At 25.5% G+C, this 22,646-nt stretch overlaps 1 protein-coding gene across 1 annotated transcript; it reads right to left on the bottom strand.

The window, feature by feature from the left end:
• Nucleotides 1-1,211: 1,211 nt before the first annotated feature.
• Nucleotides 1,212-19,725, bottom strand: LOC100214962 (myotubularin-related protein 10-B). The gene is made up of 3 exons (XM_065800142.1): nucleotides 18,881-19,725; nucleotides 7,803-8,051; nucleotides 1,212-2,202 (listed from the first exon to the last, which is right to left on the bottom strand). The coding sequence occupies exons 1-3, from the start codon at nucleotides 19,675-19,677 to the stop codon at nucleotides 1,308-1,310; spliced, it is 1,941 nt and encodes a 646-aa protein (XP_065656214.1). The 5' UTR covers nucleotides 19,678-19,725; the 3' UTR covers nucleotides 1,212-1,307.
• Nucleotides 19,726-22,646: the final 2,921 nt, after the last annotated feature.

Raw genomic sequence — 22,646 nt, 5'->3', positions numbered from 1 at the left:
GAGTGGAGCATTAGTGAAAGAAAGGTGAAGTGTTTATTGTCAGGTGATTGAAAAAATTTGTGATGTTTGAAGCATTAATTTTAGACTTTTATTTATTATATGATCATATTATTTACTGTTTGCAATCACCCATAAATCTAATTTAATGCAAATCTAATACAAATGTTAATATTTATTTTTTTATTTTCATATTTATTTATAACGCATGTAATAAATAATGCAAATTGTATAAAAATATTTTATCTAAATATGACATAAAACATTTAATATCTTATTACAATAAACATTCAATATCATAGTTTTTTTAATTCAAATGACATGTTATATTTTAACATTTATGTCATCAGACAGCAAAAATGAGACAGCCAAATCCGAACATGGTTTAAATGTTAAAAATAATAATTAAAATATAATAATAATTAAAACATAACAATAAAACATTAAATTTAAAAAAATGATATTCAGACTAGAGATTGAAAAAATCGAAAATCACTTCTCTAAAATTGAGAGGCCACAACAGTTAAGAAGAAATTCTGCAACACATTATATATATATATATATATATATATATATATATATATATATATATATATATATATATATATATATATATATATATATATATATACACTCTCAAATAAATAGCTCCAAATAATTATTTGAAGGTTGATGATCAACACTGGATATACAGAAATGATAAAAACTGAAAAGCAAATAATTTTCCGGAAGATCAAAATTTTGCGCTTTTTATTAATTACTGTTTTTATTGTGAACTAAAGATTGTTTTGGTCTTAAAACTGTTTAATTTAATTTTTTCAATTTAACAATCATAAGCATTTTTTAAATTTTAAAGATAATTTAGTAACTTTAAGATTCTTTTTAAAACTCCCAAAATTAATTATGGCGATCAAATTTGATCAGGCATAATTAATTTTGGGAGTTCAAAGTATCAATTTTTCCAAAAGTCAACGATCATTGATATATATATATATATATATATATATATATATATATATATATATATATATATATATATATATATGTATATATATATATATATATATATATATATATATATATGTATATATTTATATATATATATATATATATATATATATATATATATATATATATATATATATAGAGCTTAAAATTTACTATTAAGAAGTTGTATTAACCAAAAATTATAATAAATAAAAATCCTTTAAATAAAAAAACATTAAGTGAAATATGAAAGTTGAAAACTGTGAAAATATAAAAATATAAAATATTAAAAATACTTTATAACAAATTATGTAACATTAAAACTAAATTAATTTCAATAGATGAAAACCAAAAGTAGCGTTGATTAAATCTTTTTTAATGTTATTTGATTGAGCTTCATTTATCTTTTTTTTTTTTGATTGATTGATTGAACTTAAGGATTGATTACTTACTGAACTCTTTATACTGAATTGCAACTGCAGTTGCATAAGGCGATGCGTTAAATATTCAACTTCTTCATTGAACTGATTTTGCTGTAATTGCAATACAATACCAGAGAAACATACTAAATTTTTATTGATGATTGATAACCATCTTAAAAAATATTTAGACCAAAATATAATATTACTGACTTTACATGAAGGATAAATGTACTCTTTGCTGCATGATTTATTAAACTTAAATGCAAGATTAGTAAAAAGTGATTGAAATTTAGCTTCAGATATATTGCTTTCAAGAAAGTCCCATACTGATACCAATTTTACGTCTTTTGAATGTTTTTCACTTTCCATTTCTGAATTAAATATAAATGTTTCAAACAAAGATGAATAAGCACAATCCATTACTAGGACCAAATATAGATCTGTGTATTCAAAATATACTGGATACTGGTTTATAAGTTGGTGTAAACAATCAAAAAATAACAGAAAAACAGGACTTTGACCATTAAAATCAGTTTTATTAATTGAATGAAAAGATAATGTACCAAGTCTTGTAGAAAAAGGATGACCTTTTAAAACCCAGTCTTTCTGTATAAGAGCTTTTAGTCCTAAATGAGTACGATAATATGGATCTAGCATAATTTGGACTAAGGATGCAACAAGAATTGAAAAGTCGTGTCCAGTACTTTCTTCTATTAAAACATTTAAATGGTTTTTTTGAATTTTTTTTGCTAATGATTTTGCTATTTTTAAACAAGAAGAAACATAATGAAGCCACCTAAAAACAGAAGAAATAAAAAAGTCACTACGAAAGCTAAAATTATAGATAATGCTAATTACTAAATTAAAATAACAATAAAAAGTATTAAAAAAACAAAACAAAAAAACACCATGACAATAGTTAAAAACAATATGACAACACCTAGAAAACAAAAAGAACCTTTTAATAAAACCTAAAAAAATGAACAGATAAAAACAACAAAGAAACACCAAAGTGCAATAGAAAAATGCTATGAAAAAAACTTTGAAAAAAATAATGTAGCCACCTGATCTAGTACAAATCACAATAATGTCATCTACTTAAAAAATGTATAAATATTCAAATGCAAAAATGAATGAAAAATTAACATAACTTGTGAAAGCAATAATAAAGTTCAGAATAAATAAAGTTACTTAAAAAGAATTTGAAAAATCTTGTACCACAATAACAAATTGAATTTTTCAACCTTTTTCACTGCTTCTACACTATAACTTTGACTAATACTTTAATTACGCTGATACAAGAAAGTATTTTATAGTTTTTTGTGCTATAATGTCAACATCTTTATAAAATTTTTTCTTTTTTAAACTAAAATTTTTTACTTTGCCTGGCATGGTTTAAAATTAGAGATCGAATGTTTAATAAAAATATTTGGTGTTGTATATTAAAAACACTCAGTATTGTTCTTCAAATATATTCAGTGTTGTTCATTAATGATATTCAGCATTGTTATTTAAAGACCCAGTTAAAGACACTTAGTGTTTCTGAGAGCATTACTAAAAGATATTTCAGACAGTAAAAACTAACAAAGAAATTTTTTAACTGCTTACTCTCTTATTTCATTAAAAAAAATCAACAGCAATATGTTAGAAAACATAGAGAAAATCTAAACTTTACATATTAGGTTAGAAATTATGAGGGCATTAATTATGAGAAAAAAAGTTTTAGATTTAGTAGTAAATTTACATAAGTTGTAAATATCATCATTGTTATTTTACTATTTACTACTATTATACTACTCTGGAAACAAAAACAAAAAAAAAGCGTGTAGCTAGCAAAAACTTTAAAATTTTATTTTAACAAATAAAAGTCTATTTTGCTGTTTTTATTTATATTTTTTATATCTATATTTATGCTTTAAGTATATATGGACAGATTGGATTAATTAAAAATGTATTGTGCTGAGGAGTGGATTTGAACCCTTGCAAAACAACACCAATGACAGCACATCAAACTACTGAGCTATCAAAGTTATGCAAGTGAAAAACAAAATATTTTTAAAATCTTTTATAGGCTCTATGTATGCAGAAAAGGTGTGTGACAATTTTTTTTTGCACAATGGGTCCGGACAGCTATGATGTATATATAAGAAAGAAGTATAGAAAGGTCAGTGTGGGATAGTTGCGAAAAACCGTGCTTTTGCAGGGCCAGTCAACTAGAATATTCAAAACAAGCTAATTTTATAAAAACATTTATTTTATAATAATTTCTTAAGTAAAGACCTACAATACGCATCACAGACTCAGAGCAAGAAGGTTGTAACTGACAGTTTTATGAAACGGAAAAATTACAGTTTGAAAGTTGAGATTATCTTCAAGAATCTTTTATTCTCTCTGTATGATTTCAAGTCAAGCCTCACTCTTCTCCATGGTTTTCCTTTCATTGTGCTGCTGCAATTTCTAATCTTAATTATTACTTACTACCACCAAAACAATTCTCCAGAAAACAGACGTCTGTTCACTACTTTTACATTGTAAAAAGGTTTTGTCTAATGTCAAAGCCCACTATTCTCAGGTCACAAAATCTCGTATTTCATCTTTAAAATTAGGCTCTCGTGACTTCTGGAGAATCTTTAACAGTATTTATAACAAGGATAAATCTGTTATTCCACCTCTCGTGTATGGTTTAGATTTTGTCACTTCACCTACAGACAAAGCTGAATTGTTTGCAAAGAACTTCTCATCAACATCATCTTTTGATTCCATTAGTCACGTTCTACCTGATATAGCCGACAAACAAGTTAATCCATTACCTGACTTTTGTATCATTCCAGCTTCTGTTTCTAAAGTGATTTTCTGCTTAGACTCTTCTACAGCTTGTGATCAAGACAATATACCTGTAATAGTCTTGCAGAAGTGCTTATCAGAGTCTTGTTTTCCAGCCTGCTGGATAGTGGCTTCTGTTATCCTTATTTTCAATAATTCTGGAGATTGATCTGACTTGTCTTACTACTGTCCCATTAGTTTTTTTCCTATCATAAGCAAGTTTTTGAGTCTTTATTTAACAAACACTTTTTTTTTCTTTTATCTTGAACCTAATAACTTACTTTCTCATGATCAATATGGATTAAGATAAACTTATTAAAGATAAACTGTGACTGCTCCTAAGTGCTCCGAAAATTCTTTTTCATCTAGTTTTTTCCACATCAGTTCTTTAGAATTTGCTCCCTTCATGATGAGAAACAATCATCAGCAACGATTGATTTTATGTTATTTACTTATTCAAGCAACTTATTTATTCAAAGTTTTATAGAAAAATTGTTAATAAGAACATTGGATTTAACTTTTTTTAGTTTATGCTTTTAGTATATTAGCTCACTTTTTTATTAAAACTATTGATTATTTTACAAATATTATTTTATTTCACATTTTCTATTTTCATATATTAAGGTTCATTGCTCACTCTTTTCTATGTGATTTTTTTTTTTTTTGTTATTTGAAAAGTTAAAAAAATTGCACTGAATTTAACTCTAAGCTAGAGAGCGTGTAATTAAAAGAGCTTTTGTAATTAAAACTTAAATAAATTACTAAAATACTTTTAAAATTGTTTTGAGTTATGTAATTTAAGTTAAAATGAACAAATATCTAATTATAAATTTATAACTGTTTATGAAAAAAGATGAAGGCTCAAATTAAGTGATTGCGAATTGCGCTATTTGATAATGCTTGTGGTCTTTAAATTTTTAACTTTTAAAAAATGGAAAACTTTTTATCACTAAACTCTATAACTGTTATTCAATAAAAAATCTATTGATCTGAATTATGATAAAAAATCTTAAAAAATAAAACTATATTATTACTACTATTTTTATTAATATTATTTTTATCATTATTAAAACTTATGATTTAAACTTTAATACTTTAATTTTAAATGAATCATCAGATAAAAATAGAAAAATAAAAGATACATTACAATGTAATATTAAACAATCACAAATCACAACAGTCAAAAATTTAGTGGTGATCAAATATTTTAAAATAAATTGCGAAAAAAGATATAAAATTTATATCTTATTTAAATCTAAACATTTTCTTATAAGTTAAATGCTCATAACTCTTTAGCAGATATGTATATAAACTTAAATACAGAGGAGTTTTCACAGTAATTTTAAAATAAAACAAAAAAACTCTAATAAATTATCTTAAAATATATATTTTTTATAATTATTTTTATTATCAGTTAATTAATTTTTAATTTAAAACATTTAAATTTTTAAATATATAATTTCTCAAAGTTCTTAACAAATATTGATTTTCATGTTTCAAACGATGTGCAAATAGCTTTAGTATAATTTTGTTTGTGTTCACAGTTTTTAATAAAGAGAGTTTGATGACCAGAAATATTTCCAAATATCGCAATTTGTGATAACTAAATTCGAGCCTATTATTTTAGCTTTAAGTTGTATTTCACATACTAAGTTAAAATTGCAACTATAAAAATGTTGCGAATTAAAAAGTTATTTTGTTTTTAGAATAAATAGATTACACTTTATACTTTATTTTTAAGTTTTCAATTAAAAATATAAAACTAAAAACTTAAATAGCTTTTTAAAAGCTATTTAAATATAGAGCTTTACTCTATATTTCTGTGTTGTAGTTGCTTTTTTAAAATATTGTTTTTAATGAATTCTTACACTGGTCATATGAACTTATCAAGTCTTATCCTTTTACTGTGACTGTTTCTAAGTGCTTCCTAAATTCCTTTTTGTCAAGTTTTTTCCTCGAACATCAGTTCTTTGGAATTTGCTCCCTTCAACTTGTTTTCCTGATTTATATAATTTGCGATCTTTTAAGTTGTAATATTTAAAAATATTATGCCAAAACATTAAAAAAAAAATGTAATGAACAATTTTGTAGTACTTTATATATATATATATATATATATATATATATATATATATATATATATATATATATATATATATATATATATATATATATATATATATATGTATATATATATATATATATATATATATATATATATATATATTTATATATATATGTATATATATATATATATGTATATATATATATATATATGTATATATATATATATATTTATGTATATATATATATATATATATATATATATATATATATATATATATATATATATATACATATTACAATTATGGCTTGCAGTCTAATAGACGCATACTGAATTGGTCAAGGAAGAAGATTTAATTTCTATTCAGAACCAGATGGAAAGCCGAAAAATGGTAATAGGAGAACTTGATGGTCATTTTGAGCAGGCCAGTGTGAGAGCTAAATTAAGAGAAAGTCAGGAAACCTCTTCTGTACAAGCAGAAACAGAAATATCAGCAAGATTTTTAACTGAAAATAAAGTTAGTTTTGATGATTGGGAACTTGAGTGTACTGATCAAAGTTTTGATGATGGGGATTTTGAGATAACTTGACCCAAAAGGAAGAAAGCTGCTAAAGGTTAGGTACTCATATTTCCTAGAGATATTGTGTCAAAAACTGCTAGAACAGCAATTGGAATGGGAATTTCTAACAATCAAGCAAATGCACTTATAAGTTAAGTCCAGCGCTGGTGGAAATATTGATGGTATTATATTATCCCTCAGCTCCAATCACAGAATATCTGACAAAATCATATGGGAGGATGCAGCTATTCTGAGAGGTAATATAAGTAAAATGGTTACCAACACTGGTACACCAGTAATTTTACATTTTGATAGGAAAATGATTAAGGATTTTACAGGTGCAACAGATGAGACAAAAGGCCATCTGTGTGTCCTTATAAGATTGAACAATGAGACCCACCTACTTGGTGTGCCAGGATTGGACCATGGAACAGGAGAGGAACAATTTTTAGCTATACAGAACTATACTTGATTCGTTTCAAATTGGTCGGTTTTTTCATAGGCTATGCTTTGACACTACTGATCAGGCTACCATGTATAGCATTCACAAAACTGGAAACTGGAAAACAATTATTTTTAATGTTGACTTTTTAAAACAAATGAAATTGGATAAGGCTTTGCCTTATCCAATTTTGTTGCTGTAAAATAACAACCACTCTAAAGAAACAAAAATAAAACAGTACACAAATTATTTAAATTACTAATGTTTTTTATTTTTTTCTATTTAAATCTATTTTAATATCCTATTTTGTTAGTTTTGCTTTCTTTATTTTTGAAACTTAGTTTTTTCCGCAACACTTAATATAATAAAACTTGCAACCGGCTGTGACCAAGTTGTCTAAAATAAAATACTCATGCGTGGACATCAAGACAAAAATTTGCACGCGTTTCCTGGGAAGGCTCGAATATTTTTACCATAACTATTATTATTATCTTATTATTATATTACCCTGTCTCTTCAATGCTAGTCAACCAACTGGAATCAGAACTCCAAAATTCTTTACTTGAATGAAAGGTACAGTACTTGTGAATTTTTTGATAACTTATTTGCAACTGTTTTAGAGAAGGAAAATCAGAAATGTTATTTAAATCAATTGAAAAACTCTCTCCATTACCAACGATAGAAGAAGACTTCAAAGAATTCAATAGCTTTGACGGAATCATTTGATGAGACATGGGATCTTTACTCGAGGAATTTCTAAAGAAATAAAAAACACAATAAAATTTTTTTACTTTTAATAAAATTTTTAATTTTACATAGTAGAGAACTTTTAAACAGATCTTTGTAACTCCACAAACAAAACAATGAGTAAAATAATGTAGTGATGGAAAGCAGTGGTGGTAGGTAGAATTATATATACAGGCCTTAGTGGGAGTAAATGAGCAGGAGGGCAGAGAAAAGCTCTTTAAAAACGAACAAGGCAAGCTATGCAAGCTGCTCCTCTAAACAGCTTCTTACAAGAGCATTTGGTTTTAGCTTGAGCTATCTGTTGATTCATTAAAAATTGCTTATTAAATACAAAATTTGGTTTTATACTTCTTACAAGCATATGTTTGTATTGTTAATGTTACAAGAATATATAAATAACAAGCGTCATTTATTATGCTGTGAACTAATTTTATAGAAGAGCATTGTTTTTGGGTTTTCAAACTAGCTTTCCATTTATTTATTAAAAACATTAATTATTTGATAAAAAAATTTGACAAAGAGCTATAAAAGTTTTTACTGCTTATAAAAAATGTTTTATATTTTCTTGTTGTAATAGAATGCATAAAACATAATAATTCTTAATAATTTATTTCACAATAAAAATGAATATTATATTAAAGTAAAATAAATAATATATAAAATACATAACTCATTACATAAAATAAAAATTATTATGCAATAATTAAAAGTGTAATGATTTTATATTTTATCAGATAAATAATTTTATCAAAATAATTTAGAGTGTAATAATTTTATATTATTAGTTAGTCCAATCCAAAACATTTGCAATTCATTTGGCTCTCTTTTTTAATTTTTTTTTTAATTTTTTTTTTTTTTGCAACAACTGTGCCTTTTAAAAAGCATTGCAGTTTATTATGCGACCAATTTTTTTGCTAATAAAAATTATGCTTTTGAGAGAATATATATATACAGTAAACTCCCAGTTATTGGAACTGGCACTTATTCAAATTTCCCGCTTATTCGAAGAAATTTTAATTCCCCGCGAATTTTCATTAACAAACCCATGCATTGTTCGAATAACTGCGTGTTCAAATAACCCATCAGTTAATCGAACACGCAGTTATTTGAAACAATTTTTTACTCCCTTGACGAAAACCATGTCAGTTATTTGAAGTTTTTCTTTGTTTAAAGATACCATTCCATTGCATTTCAAAACGTAACGTTACTAAACATTATCAAAATAATATAAACGAAATAATGTAATTAAAATATAATTAAAAAATCGAAGACATTGCAAAGTAGTGCGGTAGAAGTTTCAACATGGCATCTAAACATAAGAAAACAGTTCTGACAATCAAAGAAAAATATCTTGCTCTTAAAGATTTAGAAAAAGGACTAACTAAAAAAAATGTTGCAAAAAAGTTCAGTGTTCCTCAAAACACTTTAACTTACTGGATTACGCATAAAAAAACATAATTAGCAAGTATGAGTCAGGTCAAATTGGAGCAAAGAGACAAAAGTTAAGTTTGGGAAAGCATGATTCCGTTGATAAAGCTGTATATAAATGGTTTAAGAGTGCACATGAACAAAATGTACCGATTGGTTGAGACATCATTAGAGAAAAAGCTTTAGGTTTTGCAAAAAAGCTCAACATTGCGAATTTTAAGGCTTCAGAAGGGTGACTTGATCGGTGGAAAAATAGACATAATGTTGTTTTTTGAACTATTTCTGGCGAGGAAAGGTCATGTACAGCGGAAAAGACATCAAGTTGGGAGCAAAGCCATCTGCCCATTATCCTTATAAGGTATGAATTGAGAGATGTTTACAACGCTGATGAGTTTGGTTTATTTTATCAACAGCCACCAATAAAAACCTTTCATCTAAAAGGTAAACGATGTGCAGGAGGAAAATTAAGCAAAGTTCATTTAACAGGCTTAGCAGCAGGAAATGGGGTTGGTAATGCTGCCTATGTTTATAATTGGAAAAGCAGAAAAACCACGATGTTTAAAAGGTGTCAAAAGTCTACCTTGTCAGTACAAGTCCCAAAATAATTCCTGGATGGACTCTAAAATCTTTACTCATTATGTAAGGAGACTTGACGCAAAGTTTAATGCTGAGGGTAGAAAAGTTGCACTAATCATAGATAACTGTCCAGCTCATCCTAATGTTGAAAATCTCAAAGCAATTGAATTAGTATTTTTACCACCAAAACGCAACCAATCGACAAAGAAGTCATAAGGGCATTGAAGACTTTTTATCGCACGAATATTGTGAGGCGTCAGATAAAATACATCGATGCTGGTAAAACGACCCCAAATATCATCATTCTTGAAGCTATGAGCATGTTGGTCAAGTCATGGGATGCTGTATTGACTAACATTGTAATAAATTGTTTTAGAAAGGCAGGCATCTCAAAGGAAATTCCGGTTGCAAGTATAAATGGTGAAGAAGATCCTTTTGAATTGCTATCACAGATCAAGTCAAAGAGCTTAGATCACGTGGCTTAGTAGAGAAAGATTTTGCTGTTGAAGATTACGTAAACATAAATTTTGATATTTGTACAAGCAAAGCAATTGCTATCACAGATCAAGAAATTCTGGATTCCATTTTAATCAACGATTGTGCTGAGATAGATGAGGAGATAGATGAAGATTCGAATGATTTGCCTCCCGTAAAGCCAAAACTATCAGAGGTTGCACGTGCAATAGAGTTAATTGAATGTTGGCCTCTTTTTGAAAATAACGGCGTCAAAATCCGACAATCGCTAAACCTAGTATCAAAGATGTTTGATAAACATTCTTTAGAGGCAAAAAAGCAATCGAAAATGGACAATTTTTTTTGAAAAATTGTAAATACTTTATTTCTTTATTTTAGATTTTTTTTTTTTAGAAGGTAAAGACTTAAACCGCATCTTATTCCAAAGTTTTTATTCTTTTTTACTTTCTACTACTGTTAAAATTTAATAGTAACTTAAAGTTGGTCACTTTAAAAAAGATTTTCAGTTTTTCGAACTTTTGGTTATTTGAAGTAAATTCTTGTTCACCTTGGAGGTTATATATATATATATATATATATATATATATATATATATATATATATATATATATATATATATATATATATATATATATATATATATATATATATATATATATATATATATATTAGGGTGTCCCATAAAACAGCATTTTTGAAAAATATATGCAGAGACCCCTTAATTTATTCTATCCAATACAAAAACACTAGATTTAAAATTTTTTTGAATAAAAAATATTTTAAGGGATCCCTCAAGACCCTCAAATATTTAATGGGTCCCTAATATTTTCAAAAAAAAAAGTTTTTTAAAAGTATGTCGATCTGGTACTCAAATGAAGCAAAATTATATAAAAATTTAAAAATAATATTTAATTTGAAAAAATTTTAACTTATTTATCAAAATTGTCATAAAAATACATAAAAAATGCATTTTTTTGTTTTTTGTTAAAAAACGTAATTTTTCATGTAATAAAACCAAAAATAACAATTCTATATTTGAAATCTATACTATTTTTGAAATTTTTATATATTTCGCTTCATTTGAGTACCAGGTTAACATATTTTTGAAAAATTTTTTTTTTGAAAATATTAGGGATCCATTAAATATTCAAGGGTCTTGAGGGACCTCTTAAAATATTTTTTATTCAAAAAAATTTTTAATCTTGTGTTTTTGTATTAGATAGAACACATTAAGGGGGTCTCTGCATATATTTTTCAAAAATGTTGTTTTTTGGGACACCCTAATATATATATAAATAAATATATATATATATATATATATATATATATATATATATATATATATATATATATATATATATATATATATATGTATATACATATATAAACATATCTATATATACATATATATATATATATATATATATATATATATATATAAATATAAATATATATATATGTATATACATATATATATATATATATATATATATATATATATACATATATATATGTATATATATATATATAAATATATATATATATATAAATACAAATATATATATATAAATAAATATATATATATATATGTATATACATATATATACATATCTATATATATATATATATATATATATATATATATATATATATATATATATATATATATATATATATATATATATATATATATATATATATATATATATACATATATATATATATATATATATATATATATATGTATATAAATATATATATATATTTATATATATATATTTTTATATGTATATATATATATATATATATATATTATATATATATATATATATATATATATATATATATATATATATGTATATATATATAGATCTATAGTTTGTTGTCTTTGGGAAGAGCGGAAGGAAAAAAGTGATTCTTACGCCAACACATACGTCACTTTTAATTACTTTTGACTTTCATCCAACATTTGCGTGTTGGACGAAAGTAAAAACCATTAATTTAATTACAAATAAATCGTTTTTTAAAAAAACGCAAATTTAATTGACCAGAATGTTTTAAAAACATTCTGAATGTTTTTAACAATATAAACAATGTTTTTATTTTTATTTTATTTAATAAAATGTTTTTATTTTTAATTTTTTTAATAAAATGTTTTTTTTATAATGTTTTTTTACTGTAAATCATGCGCGGAGTGTTGCTACATCGACTATCTTATAGCCTGACTCGCAAGGGAGTGCTGCTACATCGACTGACAAATAGCCTGACTTGCAAGGGTGTGCTGCTACATCAACTGACAAATAGCCTGACCCGCAAGGGAGTGCTGCTTCATCTACTATCTTTTAGCCTGACCTGCAAGGGAGTGTTGCTACATCGACTGAGGGTTTGGTTGGGGCAGGCAGTCTATCAATTATTAAAAAAAATAATTCCGGTCTTGCATTTTAATTTTTACTTTTTGTCAACAAAATATGGAAAAACTTTCGGACAACATCTAAGGGTTCTATATATATATATATATATATATATATATATATATATATATATATATATATATATATATATATATATTTATATATATATATATATATATATATATATGTATATATATATATATATATATATATATATATATATATATATATATATATATATATATACGTATATGTATATGTATATATATGTGTGTATATATATATATATGTGTGTGTATATATATATATACATACATATATATATATATATAAATATATATATATATATATATATATATATATATATATATATATATATATATATATATATATATATATAGAACCCTTAGATGTTGTCCGAAAGTTTTTTCTATATTTTGTTGACAAAAAGTAAAAATTAAAATGCAAGACCAGAATTTTTTTTCTTTAATAATGATAGACTGCCTGCCCCAACCAAACCCTCAGTCGATGTAGCAGCACTCCCTTGCGGGTCAGGCTATTTGTCAGTCGATGTAGCAGCACTCCCTTGCGAGTCAGGCTATTTGTCAGTCGATGTAGCAGCACTCCCTTGCGAGTCAGGCTATTTGTCAGTCGATGTAGCAGCACTCCCTTGCGAGTCAGGCTATAAGATAGTCGATGTAGCAACACTCCGCGCATGATTTACAGTAAAAAAAATAAAAATAAAAACATTTTATTAAAAAAAATAAAAATAAAAACATTTTATTAAAAAAAATTAAAATAAAAACATTATTTATATTGTTAAAAACATTCAAAATGTTTTAAAAACATTCAGAATGTTTTTAAAAACATTCTGGTCAATTAAATTTGCGTTTTTGTAGTTTTTTTAAAAAACGATTAATTTGTAATTAAATTAATGGTTTTTACTTTCGTCCAACACTGAAATGTTTGACGAAATTTAAAAGTAATTAAAAGTGACGTATATGTTGGCATAAGACTCACTTTTTTCCTTCCGCTCTTCACACAGCCAAAAAACTATAGATATATATATATATATATATATATATATATATATATATATATATATATATATTATATATATATATATATATATATATATATTGTTGTTTTGATTAATCAACTCTTTTTTGATTTGAGAGTGATCGATATAAAGTGAAATAATTACAAAATAGATCAATAAATAAGAGGTTAGAAGAAAAAAAATAACTTTTTGATTGTACTTAAAGTTTCGGCACTCATCAGCTATATATATTTATAACAAGAAAAGACTGTTTAAAAATACAATTAAAAACCATTACAAAATTAAAAAAAAAAACAATGGAATGAGTTCTGACATCATATAATAATAATGATAATAATAGTAATAACAATAATAATAACAATAATAACAATAATATTAATACTAATAATATGGAAAAACATTTTTTCTAATCGCTAGTGTCAAATTGGGAAAGAAGGAATCTGTTTGTAAAATGGAAGGAAAATGTCTGCACTTAGAAACAATCTCACTCCTTTCAATAGATTAGGATTTTTATAATTTAGGATTTTATATTTTTCAGTGAGACATAATTTACAAGATTTGGATGTTGGATTATATGCTTTACATCGCCTGAGAATTTTCCAATTAATTATAGAAACTAAATTAGCTTCTTTTAACTTCCATACCTGCTTTGAGAGATCAGTATCATTTTTGTATTTAGAAATGTTAAAAAATTTAACATGATTAGCATATCTTAATTTAAAAGGAGTTTCACTTATATCAATGTAGGATTTTTCATTAGGAGAGGAATCGTGATTAGCAGTGGTTACAGTTGCTTGATATACAATGTTGCTTGTTAAATATTTATTGAACAATGGACAGAGATTTTTATTAAAGCAATTACAGTTTTCTTGATTAGAGTTTGTATCATTGCATAAAATGTATCTGTTGTGCAAATTTATAATAGATTTTACACCTGGCATGCAACTATAACTAACTTCCAGATATCACTGGCGATCAGAAAAGATGTTTTTCCATATATTGTTATTATTATTACTATTACTATAATTATTATCATTATTTGACATCAGAACTCATTCCATTGTTGTTGTTTTTTTAATTTTGTAAAGATTTTTAAATTATATTTTTAAACAGTATTTCCTTGATTTAAATATATGGCTGATGAGTGCAGAAAATGGCATGAAACTTTAAGCACTATCACAAAGTTTTTTTTTTTCATCTAACCTTTTATATATATATATATATATATATATATATATATATATATATATATATATATATATATATATATATATATATATATATATATACATAAATATATATATATATATATATATATATATATATATATATATATATATATATTGAATATATATATATATATATATATATATATATATATATATATATATATATATATATATATATATATATATATATATATATATATGAATATATATACCAGGCCTTGTTTTAAATAAAAAATGCTTAATGCATTAGCTTAATGTAATATTTGAAATCTTAAAATTTTCTTAATTTTTTTATTTTTTAAAGACATTAACTTTTTAAAATTACTGCAATAATATTAATTACCGCAAAACGAGTTAAATGTTATTTAACTTCTTTTTTATTATTACTATAAGGGAATGTTTATTTTCTTTTCTTTTTTTAATATCAAATAATAAAATTTAATATTACATTTTTTTTAATGTTTGATATTAACAAAATTTTTTCTTTTTTCAACATTTGCATAAATGAAATAAAATGTTAAATTTTTATATTTTTAAATGATTGTTTCTTAAATTTCTAATTTTTGGCTTTGCAACTACAAATAATTTTTTATTTAAAAAAAATGAGTGAGTAACAAATGAAAAAATTACATTAATTTATTTACTTTATATATTAAAAGTTTATTAGTTTATTATTTAATTATTTACATGCATCAGTTACATGCATCAATAATATTAATAAAGTTATAAATAACTAATTTTAAGAGTTTTTAAAATGAGCAGAGATAAGAAAAAATTTTTTCTCTATTAATTAAAATCAGAGATATAAAATTATTATTAATTTTTGTATGTAGCATTCATAAAACGATTTCTTTAGTGATCGTCCATAAAGTACAAACACTCAGAGAGAGTCTGCAAATCAGGTATATGAGATGGGGGCAAGGATCAATTATAAATAAAAGGAAACACTAAATTAAAAAAAATTCACTAAATTAAAATTTAACCATAAAAGGTTGGGTAGGTAGGTTAAAAGCGTAGGTACTTTAAGAGAGGTGGAGGGTACTCAAAAAAGTGTATAGCAAATGCAGGGTGAGGGGTAGGGTCGAAGTAAAAGCATACATATGGACAACTCCTAACTATTGCTCAGATGAAACTTTTTTGACATCTTTGCTTCCAACTAGGCTGCAAACAACCACTATTAGAGTTGGAAGTTACTGGAAGAGAAAAGATGAAGATTGTAGAGCAGGATAACAATTGACAGATGACTTAAAAGATTGCAAATTATATAAATCAGGAAAGCAAGATGAAGGAAGTGAATTCCACAGAACTGATGTTTGAGGAAAAAAAACTAGACGTATAAGAGTTTTTAGAGCACTTAGGAACAGTCACAGAAAAAGGATAAGACTTAATTGAGTGACAAGTAGCATGAGAACAAATTTTAGTAGATGGCACAAAAGACGCTAGCACTTTTAGAGCAGCACCCATTATAATATTCGTAGAAAAGAGAAAGAGAAGCAACATTATGACAATGTGATAATGGTTGGAGGTTGGCTGCAAGAGCAGGTCCAACTATGTTTACAATGTATTTTTGCACCTTGTCTAAAAGAGAAAGGGCATTAGTTGATCATTAGTTGATCCGACCCAGATATGGCAACAGTAGTGATACAAAGCTGGATTTGAGATTTATAGAAAGAGAATAGAATCCAAAGAAAGAAAGTGTCGAGCTTGATAAAGAGATGAAATCTTAGCAGATGCTAATTTTGCAATGAACTTGATATATGGTTTCCAAGAAAGATTGAAAGTAAGAGTTAATCCTAGAAGATGAAGGGTAGATGACTCATCGAGTACATTACTGTTCATAAATATAGGAAGATCTATATTACTGCAATAATGATTGGCTGAAAAAATTGAGTTTTATCTGAATTAAAGTTCACCAGCCACTGTGAGAATAAATGAAGTATTATCAGGGAACAATGCCACCTTGGATGTAAGAATATCTGGAAGATTATTAATGTAAATTAAAAAGAGTGTAGGGCTAATGATTGAATCTTGAAGAACCCCTGAAGTTACAGGATATAAAGAAGAGTGCTGTCCATCGAGGACAACTTTTATACTACAATTGGAAAGGAATGATTCAATAATCGTAAAGACATTACCAGATATACTGTAAGAAGAAAACTTATGGAGAAGACCAGCATGCCAAACTTTATCAAAAGCTTTAGAAATGTCAAGAGCAATAGCCTTAACCTCTCCACCTTTATCTAATGCATGATAAAACCTATTCGTTATTACTGTCAGCAAATCAGCTGTAGAACGGGAAGAACAAAATCCATATTGATAATTGGAAAGTAAGTTATTAGATTCAAGATGAGAGATTGTTTGTCTAGACCACAAGCTGTAGAAGAGTCTAAGTAGGAAATCACTTTAGATACAGAAGATGGAGTGATACGAATGTTAAGCAATTGATCAACCTGTTTGACAGTTATAACAGGTAGAATGCAACTGGTGGAATCAAGAGATGATCTTGATGAAAAGTTCTTAGCAAACAATTTAGCTTTATCTTTAGGTGAGGTCACAAAGTCTGAACCATACAAGAGAGGTGGAATAACAGATTTGCCCTTATTATTGATACTATTAAAGATCCTCCAGAAGTCGCGAGAGCCTAATTTTTGTGATAAATTACAAGATTTCATGACCTGGGAATAGCGGGCTTTGGTGTTAGACAAAACCTTTTTACAATGATTTCTGGCAGTAATAAACAGACGCCTGTTTTCTGGAGAATTGTTTTGCTGACAGATATGGAAGTAACAGTTTTGATTAGAAATTGCAGCAACACAATGTGAGGAAAACCACGGAGAAGAGTTAGGCTTGACCTGGAATTGTCAAGAGGGAGTTAAAGATTCCATGCCAGCTTGAATCCAAGAAGTTAAGTAAGAAGCACATTTTTCAGCAGGAAGACGAAAGATTTCTACTCAAGGGCCATCACAAAGAAAAAACTTCAAGCGCATAAAAAAGTGCTTGCCAAACAAATAAAAGCGTTTTATTTTAAATTGCAGCAAAACTTTTCTGTTTATTTTTTATGAAATGGGGGCTTTTTTCACCAGTTTTTCAAAATTATTGTATCTAGCATTTATTCAATGCATTCTTTTCGCTATTTTTAATTCAATTTATTTGGCGAAAAAAAAAAAGAAGAAGATTATTTTAAGTAAGCTAACCTAATAATGACCATCCTGTATATATATGTGTGTATATATATATATACACACACATATATATACATATATAATATATATACATATATAATATATACACATATATAATATATACACATATATAATATATACACATATATAATATATATACATATATATATATATATATATATATATATATATATATATATATATATATATATATATGTATATATATAAATATATATATATATACACACACACACACACACACACACACACACACACACACACACATATATATATATTATATAAATAAAACAATTACAGTTTATTTACACAAATAAAAAAAAACAATTACAGGTTCAGACATTTTTTTTTGAATGTTGTTATTTGAAAACAACCTAATATATATAAGTGTATATATTAGATAGTTCAAAAAAAATTTATACACATTTATAATTTATTATAAAAAATACTTTTAAAATACCTCAGATGAGATGAGATCAAAAGAGAGCAACCTGAACTAGGATTGCTCCAAATCCATACTGGAAATCTTTTTTTAACATAGCTTTTAGCAATTTGTTCAATATCATTATCTTCTAGAGATGCAGGGCAAACAATAAACTTTGGCAGCGATTCATCAATAGCAAACTTTTCATTGATATCAGTTACACGCCAGTTTTGTGAAGCATGCAATCGGCTAATATTGAGCTCATAATCTTTTTTAGTTTTAAAAAAACAAAATGCACTACTATTGCTTGTAACATAACTGTTACCATAATCAAATGCAAATAAACGAAAAACTGTTGTTGGAAAAGCATAATGGGATATCATTTGAAAACAAGAACGCTTATTCTGACTTCCTGAGGATTTAAAATCATATTGAACAATTCTAAAGTCTTTTGTTTCTATTTCAAGTATATCGCACTGACTTGAGAGTTCTATCATAACATTCTTTAGTTTTTTACGTTTTTGTTTCATATTAGAAATACCATAAATATTACTGATGACAGTTAGTGGTATTAAATCATTGTGATCAATTGGTTCTTCTAAATATTTTTCACTAAACCCAGATGTCTGTTTAGAAACACTTTTGAGTGAACAGATAAATGCTAATTTAAAGTTTGTTATATACAAAGTTCCAGTTAAACTATTTAAACGATTTGATGTATCATAATATCGAACCACACTGGCTTGAGATAAAATCATTTCACCCATAAACATCTGAAACACTGGTCTTTCAAAAGTGACAAGTGGTGATGCAATAATATTTTTAGCAGCCATGCCATGAATATTCTAATTAAGATATCAAGGTAACTATATATGTTGATATATAACAATAAATAAAAATTATGTATATACAAATTGAGTGTAATCTACATTGTTGGTAACTATTTTTGTTAAGATTCATGTCATATATATAGATTTTTGAATGCGATTTATAATTTTAGATTTGAAGAATTGTAAAAACACACACACACAGATATATATATACATCATACACCATACTGAAATAGCCTGCTGCCAGGGGCTTCAGTACATACAGCAACTACCTTATAGCCTGCTACCGCAAAGGAGCACCACTGTAACTAAGGGTTCAGGCTAGGGCAGCAACCTTTTTTTTTTTATTATTCTTCCTTATATTATTGTTTTTTATTTTTCTTAAAATTGTATGTTATAAAGATATGCAAAACTAGTTAGCAATTGCTGATCTATAGACTATAGTAGATATAACGTGAAATTTGTATACAAATCATTTTAATTTATTGTTATAAACCCATTACCAAACTAAATTACCGCTAAAAAACCTATGGGTTTAATAATTATAAATGGTTTTATTGATGTTTAAATTAGTTAAATGATGGCTTTTGCTATATGAGCTAAAATAACACTTTTATTAATATCAATTAATCCATATATATATATATATATATATATATATATATATATATATATATATATATATATATATATATATATATATATATATATATATATATATATATATATATAATATATATATATTTATATATATATATATATTATATATATATATATATATATATATATATTATATATATATATTATATATATATATTATATATATTTATTTATATATATATATATATATATATATATATATATATATATATATATATATATATATATATATATATATATATATATATATACGATAGTGATGAACATTTACAAACAGTTATAAAACTGACACATAAAGACCTACGATGGTATAAAGCAATTGTTGTAAAGTAATAATAATTAGTATTATAAATTAATAAAACATTACTTTTTTATGAATAATATGAAAGGAAATGTAATAGGTGTTAATACCTGAATTGTATACTTTTAAGATGCAAATAACTGTATTTACCCCGCAAAAATGTGCAATAATAGTTTAAACTTATTGGAATAAAGTAAATAATAGTTTAAACTTAGTTTCTGTAAACTAAATCATTAATTATTTATGATTCAATTTTCCAAAACTTTTCAAAAAATTTATTCTTAAACATTCAAATAACATATAATTAATGAAAGTTAATAGAATTGAGTTCAAATAACTCATAAAAAGTCATTAGACAAATTCAAATATCATTTTATCATACGATTTCAATGTTTCTAATGTTTGAAAACAGGTAAGCTGAGGAAAATTAATTTTTAAACCTATTTATAGAAGTTTTCAAATCGTCGCTTACTATATTCGGATAATTTAAAGTAATACCACTTAATATAATAAAAAAATTACAAAAATAATTGAGTTAAACCGGGTCAAACCGAACACCATATCATTCCGCACACTGATCGAAATTATCTAATAAAAACTGAACGGATATGGATTGGAAAAAATAAAAATAGATTCAAATACAGAACTATTTCCTCTATTCGAATAGATAAAATTATATGAGTCAATTTCTCATAAGACGGTTTTGTCGCAACTAATGTTGCATGAAAATAAAGTTTGGACTATCTATAAAATTTTAACAAGTATGTTAAATTTCATCATAAGGGATGTACAAAATAGATTTGGTTTTGCACGAATCTGCTTTTTAAATGTTTTTGGATGTCATCAAGTAATGAGGCCCAATAATTTTTTTCCACTCCGTTACCGTAACGTAAATGTAACTACATCTGTGAATTATTATTATTTTTGTAACAAATTCTATTTTTGTAATGAAATATACTGGGTACTATAACTACAGCCTACATGTTAAGTATAATAGCCAAATTTAATGACATAAAAAATTTAATTTACGTGACAATGTCTGCTCCGTTACTGACGTTTGCTAATTATTTATTATTTAAAAGCAAAACAGTGTAAGTTACATTTTAAATTAAAGGGAAAATCTTAGTATACAAATAAATTCAGTACATTGTCTTTTTAAAAAAGGAAAAGCGTCTTTAAAAAAAGAAACTAACTCGATAAAAATCTTTTTCGGATTTAAATTGTACAAATACTTTCCGCTCCGTTATTAGATCATTACCATACATCATTAATGTGAAGAAAGTCGTGGTCGCTCACAACATCATTTGCTTTAGTCAACAAGATATTCAAATTTTCATCGAAATTAACCAGATCAATGATATTGTTGCTTAAATGTTGAAATTGGTAATCATTGACGTCCATTGCATTGGCCGAAGTAATACTTTCATCACTGTTAGAATTCTTATATTAAAATATTAAAAAGAAATTCACGAAAGTACTTAAAATAATTTTAATTATTATAGAAACAAATAAATAGGCGAAATAATAAAATACACAAATATTTTTTTACCGTACTAGTGTTTTTGGAAAACATATATCGCCTTAAATTGTAGCATGTGCAAACTGTAGCCCTCCTACAGAAGCAACTTAAATCTTGATACAAAACATTAAATTTTCTGTCTGTGTGCAGCTGATGCAATTTCATAGTGCCTGTAATAGCCATTAATGTTTTGGAACATTTTGAGTCTAAAGAAGTAATTTTTGATCCCTCAAAAACTTTATAATTGAATGTCCATTGATAAGAAAATTATATAAACTTTCTGCATCTGGAAGGTCACAACCCATATTAAGCAATTGATCTGCCTGACGTTTCACAGATCCTCCTATCGCATCTGGTGCTCCCTTGCCATGCCCACTTTCAAAAAAATTCCATCTGGCTAAATTAAATTTTAATTTGTTCACATTTACTGTTTCTTTTAATTGTTTGTACATTCTGAACTGGTGTCTTATTATAAAAACATGCTTGCATAGC

The sequence above is a fragment of the Hydra vulgaris genome, chromosome 06 (genome assembly GCF_038396675.1).
Source record: "Hydra vulgaris chromosome 06, alternate assembly HydraT2T_AEP".
Taxonomy (NCBI): Eukaryota; Metazoa; Cnidaria; class Hydrozoa; order Anthoathecata; family Hydridae; genus Hydra; species Hydra vulgaris.
This window is presented reverse-complemented; position numbering and strand designations above follow the sequence as displayed.